The 12,510-nt window shown below is 41.6% G+C and overlaps 1 protein-coding gene across 2 annotated transcripts in view; it reads right to left on the bottom strand.

Annotated features, from left to right (window-relative positions):
- Nucleotides 1-1,011: 1,011 nt before the first annotated feature.
- TBC1D24 (TBC1 domain family member 24) overlaps nt 1,012-12,510 on the bottom strand; it is a 548,615-nt gene continuing 537,116 nt past the window's right edge. For both annotated transcript variants that reach the window (XM_086941292.1, XM_086941293.1), the window contains one exon: nt 1,012-5,526. In XM_086941292.1, the coding sequence (XP_086797418.1) occupies nt 5,372-5,526 (155 nt within the window). In that variant the 3' untranslated portion in view covers nt 1,012-5,371. The remainder of the gene's footprint in view (nt 5,527-12,510) is intronic.

Raw genomic sequence — 12,510 nt, 5'->3', positions numbered from 1 at the left:
TTCAATGTTATTGTGGAATAGTTTGGAATAGCTTCTGAGGGTTAATTAATCACATGCTCTTATGGTCAAACCAGAGGATACTTCTGCTTTCCTCAAGGGTTCCTGTACTATTTAATCATAGTGAGGTTTGGGGAGAATGAGCTTTGGCTAGTTAAATTGTCAGAGAAAGTTTGCAAGGAAAAATTCTCGTCTACTGCTGAGTAAAGGGATCATTTAGCAGGTTGCTAAGAATGCCTTAGAGTTGGTTTGAAGGGACAGTGTGGTTTTCATGCCAGAGGATGGTTTTATATTCCTTTGAAAGGATTTGGACTTTGGTCTGAACAGTGTATTTTTTTGTTTTAGATTTCGAATAGAGCACAGCGAGCAGGAATATTGAGAATCTGTTTGAGTAGTCAATTCAGGGTGCAGGAAGAGGGTCCTGAAGGTTGGCTGCAATGTCTTTGAAAAAGAGTAGTAGTGCAGTTTAGGGTTGGTCTTGGGAGATAAAAAGTGTCTCATAAATTAGATGCTGGGTCGGAGTCTTGCATTTCCAGTCACGCATAACACACTGGTTCCTCTACGCTTTCTCAGGTGAGTTTTAGATAAATCACACAATTTCAGAAGACAAGAAAAACATTGTTGAAGGGTAGAAAAATGCTCTATTTACTTCACTACATTCTTGTCACAGAACCAAGAAAGTGGGTAACACGTGTGTTCGCAATGCAAACATCTGATCATGGACTCAGTGTCTATTTAACGCATATACTACAGAATACAATCACGCAAATCAAACCTTCAAGATTTAAATGCATGCCCGAACGTCCTTCCTTCATGAGCTACATATTGCTATAACTACAATGATTAGGTTGAAATGTATGAGAGCGCAGAAACATTGATCTACATTGAGAAGATGTGGTTATCAATTAATCTAGTCAAACTGGAAATGGTAAAGCAGCAGCTTGCACAGAAAGCACAAAGACTTATCAAATTTAGTTTTACTGGTGTACAAATATAGTGGTAGGCACCAGGCACTGGGTACAAATTATTTATTTTCAATTTACATCACATCACAATATACGACAATAGATCGCAAGCAAGAGAATAAATACTGCAGTTATAGGGTCATACTGTCAAGTGCATGAATAAATTAAGTTTTCTGCAGCATAACTATCATGCCATTGAATTACATATTATTTAATTGCTTTTAATACATCCAGAGCAGCAAAGAAGAGAGGTGCTTTCTTCATAAAGAAATAAGAGTGATATGTAGCTTCCTTATCATTAAGTTAAACCATTTTTCATTTGGTCCACATGTTAAGAGCACATGCTCCAAGGGTGGCAACGCACCCAGATGTGATTAAATTGAGTGAAAATGAAATAGTCAAGGCAACAAAAACAAATTTGTTGAAGATAAACACTCATACATTCACAGTTGGATCACCAGAAGAAAGTATAGGCATGCCTGTTTGCGCCCACGTAGTACCTGGCTACACATTTGAAGATGCTATTTAAGGTCAACACAATTGCATTTATTGACTTTGTTCAAAATTTCCACAGATCAGGAATTTTGTAGGATCAGATAGCTAAGTTGAGAGAACTTGGAAGTAACAGATCATGGGAGCTAATGAAATTCCCTCTATCCTTTTCTTCTACTATGTAAAAAATAAAAAGCGGATGTAATGTGCAATACGAAAATTGATTTTATTGCATACAGAAAAGGTACTGAAGTCACATTGCCATTTAAATGGTAAGGAAGGTGCTCCAAGCGTTAAATGTTGCGTCTGGACCATAAAGAATGCAATTTTAAGCATTATACAAGTGCACAGACAGGCCTACCTTTGAAGAATGGAAAACGGTGTTGTGGGAGCCTGTGCAAACGAGGGACATTTTCATCCCATTCATTCTGTCTAATAGATCTCCCCTCAATTTATAACAGTGAATAACGAGTCTATGGAGACGTTAGACCACTTTGTAATTCATTCTGTACTTTAAAAGCAGGTAATACTTGCACTTTAAACTGCTTTTATCCCACTTAAATGGCTTCTCCCAACAAGTCAGTTCTCAAGAGAAAGTAGTCATTATTTAATCAATTATGCAACACTCTGATCTCCTGCTAGGTTTTTGAAATAGATCATGAATTCTTCATGAAAATATCAACCATCCAATACTCAAATTCTTACTTTCACAACACATTGTTGAGGACCGTTGATTTGGTTTTAATGCATCAAAGAGAACCAACAAAACATAGTTTCTTTGACAAAAGAAAAATCTTGTTTCCCTGGATAAGCAAGAGTAAGGAAGTTTATTGTTTAAAAACTTAAGATATGCCCATGACTTTAAGCAGGAGTACAAGTGTTTATTGATTAGAAACATAGAAAGTGTTGACTTGTATGTTGTGCATCAGCAATAGTCACAAGGTGGGGTTTTAGGTACACCCTTTCCACACAACACAGTGTCAGCCGCGAGGTCACAGACTGAAGGAACTCATACTTAAACTGCATAAGGAGATCTACAGACAAAGTCACTATTGAACTGGGCTGTGGAAAGAATGCTAAAGATCTGCCTAAGCTAAAAAAAACTTCCAGGTTATTTATGCGGACAAATTCTCTTTCAACCCTACTTCCCTAGAAAAAACACTATCCTCTTAGCAGATGAGCAATGCGTGGAGAATGGCCCCTTTCAATTTTGCTTTTATTCTCAACACTTTATGGCAATGCCACATCCTGTGAATATCAGTGTCAAATGAAAAATGGGAATTGGAGGAGAACCGTGGGCCTGAATATAAGATCTTCAAATTAGAGACTCCAAATTTTAAAATAAAAGATACTCCAAATTACAACTGCTTGCACAATCCTGCTCTATGATGGGATACTGGGTGAAGATGCCATGCTCAGATCAACAAACTATTAAGATTTAAAAATAAAAAGGTCTAGTTTCTGATTTTCAAAGTTTGCAAACGATCTAAGATATAGTTTGACAATTTAAAGTTTCATGCAAAAGCTTCTATGACCTGTACACATTTGCACTTGCACAAACGCATTCTGCTGGTGGTCCACATCAAAGCACAGGACACCGTTTAGATAATGTAATTTGGAGTGAATTTTGAGCATCTCCCTCACTCACACACCAGACAACTTTAAGACAGCAACACATGACAGCAACACATGGGTAGAATCCTATCTTCTTGGTTCTTAAATATCACCAACTGAACATTAAATACATAATACTGTGATAAGGAAGCACAGTTACCACATCAACTAGATAAATGCTTTTCTAAATTGGCAAAGAAAATATGAAAGCAAAAGCCTTTCAAAGCTGCTTAGAGGTAACTAAACAAAATCAGGGTGAAATGTGCCTTTTCATCCTCTGACAATGTATAGATCACTAGAACATAAACTCATCAAGTGTCTTAACTGACGTTGGAAGCATGAGGACAAGCGCAAAAAAAAAAAAGCGATTAGACATTTTTTTTTAGCTCACTGGAGCTCAGGGATTAGCTAAGAAACTGTTAGATTGGAGTCCTCTACATGAGACTTTTTAATATGTAGTTTACTTTGAAGCATAGCCAGAAATGCATTTTGTGCACTCAGTTGGAAGTAAAAAGCTATACACCTTTCCAGTCAAGCTCATTCCCTCATTGTGCTGGTTGATGAGCAGACCACAACCAAGGCTAGAGATAGAATTTAATTTGGTTGCCGTGCCTAAAATATGTGCTGCCAACCACGGGCAAACCTGCTTCACCAACCTTACTACGTTTTCCACTGTAGCAATTGTGAGACACCTGCACAGTGGCAAAATCGACAAAAAAATTAGGGAAAATACTCAACTCTGTTCAGACATACATTTTTCGACAAATGGCACACTATACTAGTCAGGTCACTGACGAAGTTGAGTACACGTACAGACACTGTAATTGGAGGTCAGGAACGACCATATGACATGACAGTCTTATCTTCCCAGTAAGCCTGTCCCAAAATGAAGGGATGCCTTTCTTGCTCACAATGATGACGTAGCCTTTTGAATCAACACTAATCAGAAAAAAACCCAGCAAGGCTCCGGTGCTTCCGAAAGCAATTTTGGGAAATTTCAAGCACGCAGGTATGTGAATAACACCAGGTGGAGTTGTTGAGATTTATTATTTTTTCAACAAAGGTTTAAATGAAATTAGTAACATCCTTGCAGCACTGAAGTGGAAAAAGCAGAGGATTCCACATCAGTATGAATTTACCCTTTGGTACGTTCAAGCAAGGTGCGCGCTATGGATTTAAATGAGGTTGTTGGAGGGGACGACAGATCAGCACCAAGTGTGTATGCTAATGAAGCATAGAACTGCCAGTTCCCAATCGTCTGCAGTGAAATTAACGTAGGCCTTGACAAAATTCCCAACTATTTTACAGGGCGAGGTGTAAAATGAAGTTCAGACAGATGTATGCACTCTTTGTAGTGAACGTCTCCATACTTTGTTTCTCTCTAGCCCAGAAAGCAGCCCCTCACCACTTAAGACTTTGGGTCTGCTGACACCTGCTGTTCAGTGTTAGCACTTACACTTCGTATGTTCTGTAAGCCTCTAATAACACAATAATATATGCGTAGTTTTAACACCTCTGCTATATGGCGCCTATGGCAGCATTGTGAAAGCAAATAAACAGCAAGTGCAACTTTCGACAGTCAGGTGCTTCAATATGCCCTGCATGGATTAAAGTGTGTTGGGTAAACAGGTTAATTTCTCTGCAGTCGCTAATTTATTCGTACAGGATGTCTATTCTCATCTTTTAAATCGATAGAAAGCAAAGGCAAAAAATATGAACTGTTTATGGACAGTGCCTAGCCCCTTAAAGTGGAGTTTGCGTCAGAAGCGGCTACTTCTACGCGAGATGGCTGATAATGCTTTTATTTTTCAGCCCACGATAGATCAAAACTACTTTTATTTACTTCAGTTTCATTAGCTACAAATATGTTACTTGTTCAAAGCTGACCACCCACACGTTTACAAACACTGGCTCTACTACCGAAAACACAGCACTGACACCATCAATTCCTCAGGCAAAAGCCACACAGTCGGAAGACTAGCTTAGAAATCAGATGCACATTTCACAGTTGGGACTTTCGGCTCTTCGGGTAAGGTACCACTTTGTCCTTGAGAGTGTGAACATGTTCCAAATGGGGCAGGAAGCCACCACTTCTGCTTGCTTGAGAGTCTCTTAGTGCCAAGCGTTGAGGTTTTAGCTGCAGATAGCTAAAATAGTCTTTACTGGTGAAGTACATATCTTGTTCTCGGAGGAGTCCATTTTGTGCAGCATAACTGGGTGGATATTCCGTGCAGTCGTTTTTTCTCTCTCTCCATCTGAGGACTTTGTGGTGTGTCTGCAGGACTATCACGTCCTGTTGGTTTTCAAGTGCTCATTGTATCCTTAAACCCCCAAACCTCCATAACCGATATCTGGAAAGTCTCTGAGCAAAGTGGCTGGTTGTTGAAGGTATTGCAACGGCTTGTTCTCCCATAATGCAGGTCCGAATCAATATACAACGCCTGACCATCACCACCACCTGTGGGAACATGAAAATCCAAGTCAGCAACTCAATGCCACACCAGTCAGTCTTGACATTCGTTTTTGTACTCAGGACACCTGAACCTGACCCATTACAGTCTTGCGGGCATAGATATGATGCCATAGTAGGCCTCCAAACCCAAGCAGACATCAAACAAGGGAACACTCTGGAATGCTCATTGTTGATGACGTTTCAATTCTTCAATAGAATGCCACCTTTAAAACATGGCTCTCTCAATGGAGGCACGTTTGTCTATATTTTGATACCCTTTCAACTACAAAAACACGTAATGACTGAAAATGACTTGGATGCACAAATAAAACGTCACAAGAGGGGATTCAGAGAGTGGGCCTATAACAGAACTCCAAAGGCAATGCAAGCGATGACCGGGAATCTTGGTAGTAGAACCAACTTCTTTTTGAGATGCTTTCCATTTGTAAATTTCTTAACAATATACTAAAAATATGAAATCTCTAAAAGTGTGACACCTCAAACGAAAAGAAGTATTAATAGAAGAATTATGTGCTGCCCTAATGCAATGGAATGCAGCCTGTGGGCTAATACATGTATCCAAGTCATTAACAGAAACAACATGACAATATCAAGTCAATCTATAAAGTGACATTTCACGTCAATCTCGTGTAACGTACCTTAAAAGTGGGTCCCTAAGCTTTTTGATGTACGACCCTGGTAAGGAGGACCCATCTGGCACATAGGCCGAATCCCCAAAACCACTGTGCCCCTTTCAAACAGCTAACCGCTTCCCCTTCTGTAAATTACTGGGAAGATAACTAAGGTTATGAAATAATTTACGTTGTCTGGCAAAAAGGAACAATTGACTGCATACTTAACGTCTTAGGCAGAATTTAGAAATATTTTTAGCACCAGCCCAACTCAGTGGCCTGCAATATTCATTCAAGCTGCATCTGCCCTAGCTTAATGTGCAAGGATGCACCACAGTAGCTAGTAAGCAGGGAGCATATCTTCCTAAGGTTTACTGCACTTAAACTAGATTTTCATAATTCTTGCCTTTGTCTGTAATGTTTGCCTCTAGTTTCATTGTGTATAGGTTTGTAGCTAATACTACATGAAAACGATGCACAATCCATGCCCACTGCTACATTGCAAGGCCCATCTTTCCCTTCAAGCCAACCATGTAAAAGGTAGAGACATTAAAGAGGACATTTCTGGGGAGCAATCTCTGTTTGGGTCTGCTGGCACCTTGGGCTTGACCCTCAGCCTTCCTTCCCTTTCTTATCTGCCTACCTTAGCAAGTGTCCCCATTCCATAAGGAATAGCTTCGCCTAAAATAGAGCAAAGATATTTTTATTTTTATTTCTTGTCCGGCTGCGGTTTTTATGGAATTTTTTTTATTAAGTTCTATGAAAAAATAGTTACTTATTTTACTTGCTCACACTCATCGATGTATCTGTCCTGGCAGGGATATAATGTACCATCTGCCCACAACCATGCACCCACCCATCTGTTTATATCGCTATACATATTTTCTGAGTGTTTGTTTGTGTGTATGTGTATATGTACAACTGTTATCAGGGTACATGTCAGTTTTTATGCACACTGTTAAATAAGAATGTTAGTATGCATGGGCAACTTCATACATATTAGTATGTGTGCGCACGTATGTCTGTAGGCGTGCTGTTGGTTCTACATATGTTCCTGTATGTGAGATGTGTCAGTCTAAGTGAGGTCCGTCTGTCAAGCTGCCCAATATATAAGCCAAGTCGCATGTCTACAAATGATGTTATTAAGGAAAGACTCCTTTATAGAGTGTATGCCCCAATGGCCAAAAGATTCATTATTTTATTTAATATAAGGGACCAAGTACCCCCGCTGTATATATAAGGATATTGCAAGTCACCAAGGAGTTCCATAACCATGTAGAGGACACACTCCAATTTTCTTTATAAGGTTATAAAACTCTGAAGTAGCTTGCAAAACCCTTATGTACGCCAGAGTGTACTTTATCCCATATAATACATGGTCACACCATCACCTTTCCCAGAAACCACTTATAACCTTGGTGCGTAGCTCTTTCGTATGAAAGAGCGAGTATGTTTGGTAACATGAGGAATACAAATAAAACCTCTAGTGCAAAATTAAATGCATCAAAAATCTGTTAGATATTTGTAGCAAACAGATATTAGAAACAGTTCAACACAAGTCAGTTTTTAAAATAAATTTTTAAAAAACGTTGGAGTAGCTCGGAATGTGTAGAAACATGCACAAAGATTCTAGTTTTTCTGTATTCAAGGAATGCAAAAAATAAACATCGTTATGGTCTCTTGCTATATTATGCATTCTCCCCACTGTCTTGATGTTCCCACAGTCTTGACGTTCCCTGCTGCTCAGCCAGTGAGTGAGATCATTTTGTGGGTGGAATGTTGAGTGTTTGTGCTTGGATGAGTGGACAGTTGGATTGAGAAGGCTGAGCAGCAGGAGGCTCCTCCTGGTGGGGCTTTACATGATTTATCTGTAACCTGATCTAAACCTAACAAACCTACTCCTTTTGTAATCTACAAGACTATATATATCTTCGATTGTTACGCATTCGCTCCGCTTGTGCGTTGGAGAGGCGTCCATCTGCCTTTGATGGAAAACACCCTGAAGGTGCGCTCCCTAACCTTCCAGAGAGGCATCGTTGGTAAGGGTGAGCGTTCGAGGAGGGAGCGGCCTGCTGGGACACTGGGAGCGTGAGCCAACCAGCCCAGCGGTGTCCTCATTCGAAAGGCAAATAAGATGTTGGGGTTGAATGAGCCAGATGGTTGTCGTCACTGCTTGGCTAGCTCCTCTAGCATTTTCTCATGTGTAATCTGCAGTTGGGAACCAACTGGAGGCAGGTGGAGGCCGTGGCCAGGAATTACTTTGAGGATCTACTGAAACAGACCTTTTTTTTTTGTACTTAGAAGAACCACCAAGTGGGAGATGCAGGCCTGTCATTCGTGTGAGACAAACACCTTTGCTAGGTTTGTATTGATTGATGCGACGAGAAATGTTTATATCGGAGCTAGGACTAGTTGGGACTTTTCATGATTTTTTGAAAATCAGGTTTTTAAATAGTGACTGACAAGTCTGGGTGTGCTGGACTGCTTGTTGATAAGAGCGAGCCCTTCTTAAACAGTCGTCTAAGTAATGATAAATTTGTATGCCTTGCAGACGTAGACAGGCTGCCACTGGTGCCAGGATCCACGTATAGACACGTGAAGCGGACCAAAGTCCCAAAAGGTAGGACCTTGAATTGAAAAGGTTTGTACCTATTGTAAATCGTAGCCACTTCCTATGCTTTGGAAGGATTGGCACATGAAAATAGACATCCTGGAGGTCGAGTGCATTTATAAAGTCGTTCTGGCAGTAGAACTTTAGGACCTTCTTGAGGTACAACATTTGAAATAATGAGGCGCTTCCTTCCTGACTTGCTTGTTGATGAGGAACTGAGAGTAAACCCTAACTCTGTTGTTGGAGATTTGGAACCACTCCGAATCTCTGTGTGTATCAAAATAGACACTTGTGCAAAACGACTCGCGTAGATGAGGAGGTAGAGGTCCCCTTTGCAGGTGTAGCAAGAGGGAATTTGCCAAATTCTAGAGCGTGCCCTTTCAACACAACTATTAGAACCCCCAACAGACAAATGGCATCGTTGACAAATGGAATAAAAGAGAGAAATTCCACTATCAGACTTTTGGGATGGATTAAGGGTGGGTTCTAAGGCAAGTCGTCGTTTCCTGGAAAAATTACCTCCTGTATACGATTTAGAGTCGAATAATGCAGTTGGTTCTGATTGTAGGAGTGATTCTGGATGGAACTCCTTGGAAAAGAGGATGTGGAGCTGCAACCTCGGGCACCACGAAAGGGCTACTTTCTGTACTGGAGAGAACCGAAGGCGCGGGTAATGACTGCAGTGTCTGCTCAACATGTTGGCCAAAGAGGGATTACCCCTAAAAGGTACGTCCATTATTTTTGTCTGAACCTCTGGGCGAAAAACCGAGCATTCTGCCAACCTTGTCTTTGCCATACTGCTGCTGCTGCGAGCTGTCTAAAAACTTGGAGACGCAATGTGCCCTGCACGGTCTATTGTTTCTGATGCACTTCTTCCAATCTTCTGCAGGATCCTTTCAGCATCAGCCGAGGAGTATTCGGGAATAAGGGCTGCCTGCGCCAACATGCCAGACTACCTCTGGCAGTGGTACCTGCCCGAAATGGCTAAAGAGTTTCCTGCTGAAACCGTGGTTGCAGCCATTGTGGAGAACTTTTCCCCCCAATAATGAGAGGCATCAACCTTTCCAGTCGGGAGAAAAACGTCAAAGGAGAAGCGGAATTGCGAGGACGTCCCTGGGCCCCCCGAGCAAAAGATGAGTCAGGTTGTAGTTGAGAGACAAGACAAGCAGGTGAATTGTCTGGCGTTTTAAATTTGTGTTCGATGCGTGAAAGAACCGCCAGCACAGATCTTGGGCTCAGGAAGAGTCAAAGACCTCTTGTCAAATAAAAGGTATCAGAGGAACTGAACAAACTTGTGTCCGTTGTTAATTGCAAAATCAAAGAGAAAAACGGTCTACTTCTTTCCTCGTGATGAGGGGAAGATGAAAGAGTTGCCGTTCTCTCCATGAGGAGATTTGATCCTCCAATATCCACTGGAGGGTAATGTAATGGAGATTCAGGTGTAAGAGAGGGCATCATTTCGCCATGGAACAGGACATGGCAGCCTCGTCGTCAAAAAAACATAATTCTGGTCTTAAGGAATCAGAGTCTGAGAGTCTGGCTAAGTTTTTAGCCAGTCCAAGAAATTATGGCGTTGAGTAAGAAGCCATCACGCCATCACATTGATGTAGCGGAAAAGCAGTTTACGACTGATCGGCTACAAGAGCACTGTGCATATAGCCAACTGGGTCAACCGTCGACGAATCCAACCGTTGACTGGGTCAACCGTCGATGAGGCAAACCATAAACGAGGCCATCTGCGTCAACACAGCTAACTGTCGACAAAGTCAACCCTCGACGAAGCCAACCCTCGACGAAGCTTTCCGCTGTCGACAAAGTCCACTGTTGGATAAAGTGGATAGTCGAAGTAATTGCTGCTGAAGTTTAACGTCTACGGAGCTGACCGTCGACGAGGCCACCGTCGACGAGCCCACCATCAACGCAGCTCTGCCGTCAACAAAGCCAATGATCGACGAAGTTTACAGTCGACGAGGATGACTGTCGAAGTACACCGTCGAGGAGCTACCGCCGACGAGCCCACTAATGCCATTAAGAAAATTGTAAAACAATACTGGAGGATCCTCAATACTGGCCCTGACAACCTGCCTGTACCTCTATTTGCATATAAAAGAGGATCAAGTCTCAAAGACCGGCTAGTACATATTAGACCCGGTCCGAAGAAAATTCATCAAGTGGGCACCCTGTGGGACCTTCCACCAGTGGTGGGTCACCACCCCTGCGGCAATTGTGCTGCATGTGCACAAACGGACCACACAACGAGTATTGACATCGGGACATCCAGACGATGGGAACAGAAGCAGTTCACTAACTGCAATAGTTCCAACCTTATGTACCTTATCAAATGCCCTTGTCCCTTACAATACGTGGGAATGACAACAAGAAAAATAAAAGTGAGGACATCGGAACATAAGAGTACGATCCGATGCAAGAAGCAAGCGACCCGCCTCACAAACCACTTTCTAGAGGTGGGACATACACCCACGGATTTTTCTTGGACTGTCCTGGAACAACCTCGGATCCCCACACATATTGTGGATATCTCGAAATATCTTTTCAAACTGGAGCAAAAATGGATATACCGTCTGAATACAGACAAAAATGGCCTGAATGAGGACATACCTTGGATCTCACTATAGAGTGATGCCCTCTTGACCTTCAGTACTTATATCTCCAAGTAGTAACGTAGGCTGTACTCTCAATTTTGGAGATATGATAACATACATATCGTCCTATTTACATTCAGGACTACGTCTATATATATCTGAGAGCATGCTTAGATTCTGGTTCTGTTCTACATATTCACAATACATCATTTTTTAGGCACTCGATAATGGTTGGAAGGTCTTATAATTACCTTTGGGCCTTTCCCCGTTCAATAACTGTGCTTAAAATAAATAATCTGTAATGTCAATTATACTGTGCAGTCCTTGTTTGATCCTATATACATATACAAATGATACGGTTTAAAGATTTTCTTTCGCCCCCCTTGAAGTCTAGGAAATTGGTAACAATCATGATTCGGCTCAGCTTTGAAGTCGAACAAATTGATAACATTCATAAATCAACTCGGCCTTGAATATATGAGATGCAATATCTAAATGCTGAGTTTACACTTGTTTGGAACTTTGCATTACAAACTCACAATATGTTCGCATCACTTGTATTATCATTTCAAAACACAGCGTAAATCAGACTCGGTGTTCTGACTACATTTCCCAGCATTCTCAGTCGCTGCGCTGACTCGTAGTCTAGCGCGCGACTGAAAGTTCGGCGCATGCGCACGAATACGATACCAGAATCATCAAACTTCCGCGTCTAGAAAAACGGTGAGCAAGTCTTTCTCGCCGCCTCCCCATACAGCGCAGATGCCTGACTGGGGTATCGACGGACAGGTAGGTGGACCTGTTCGCATTGCGCTCTCGACAACGCACTCGATCGTGAGCGCGTTCTTTCTCATTCTGCTAACTATATAGTTTTTGGCATCTCAGATGCAACGTTACGGAGCCATATCACCGGCATATTACACCCTCGTCTGGGGATGCGTTTTGTAATTTTAGCCTCGTTCAACCTCGCTCCCTAATAACACTAAACTGCCAATGAAGATCTTTGACAAAGGGATTTAAAAATATGCTACAAGTAGGTGATTATACCAGCTGAAACAATGGTCTAATATAGATCTATTGCCTGTTGCCCTGTGGCTTTGGCTTATAGGCATTAATACGAACTTTCTCCAAAACTCATGGCACA

Source organism: Lissotriton vulgaris, chromosome 10 (genome assembly GCF_964263255.1).
Source record: "Lissotriton vulgaris chromosome 10, aLisVul1.2, whole genome shotgun sequence".
NCBI lineage: Eukaryota > Metazoa > Chordata > Amphibia > Caudata > Salamandridae > Lissotriton > Lissotriton vulgaris.
Note: the sequence above shows the minus strand (reverse complement) of the source record. Positions and strands in the feature narration are given on the sequence as shown.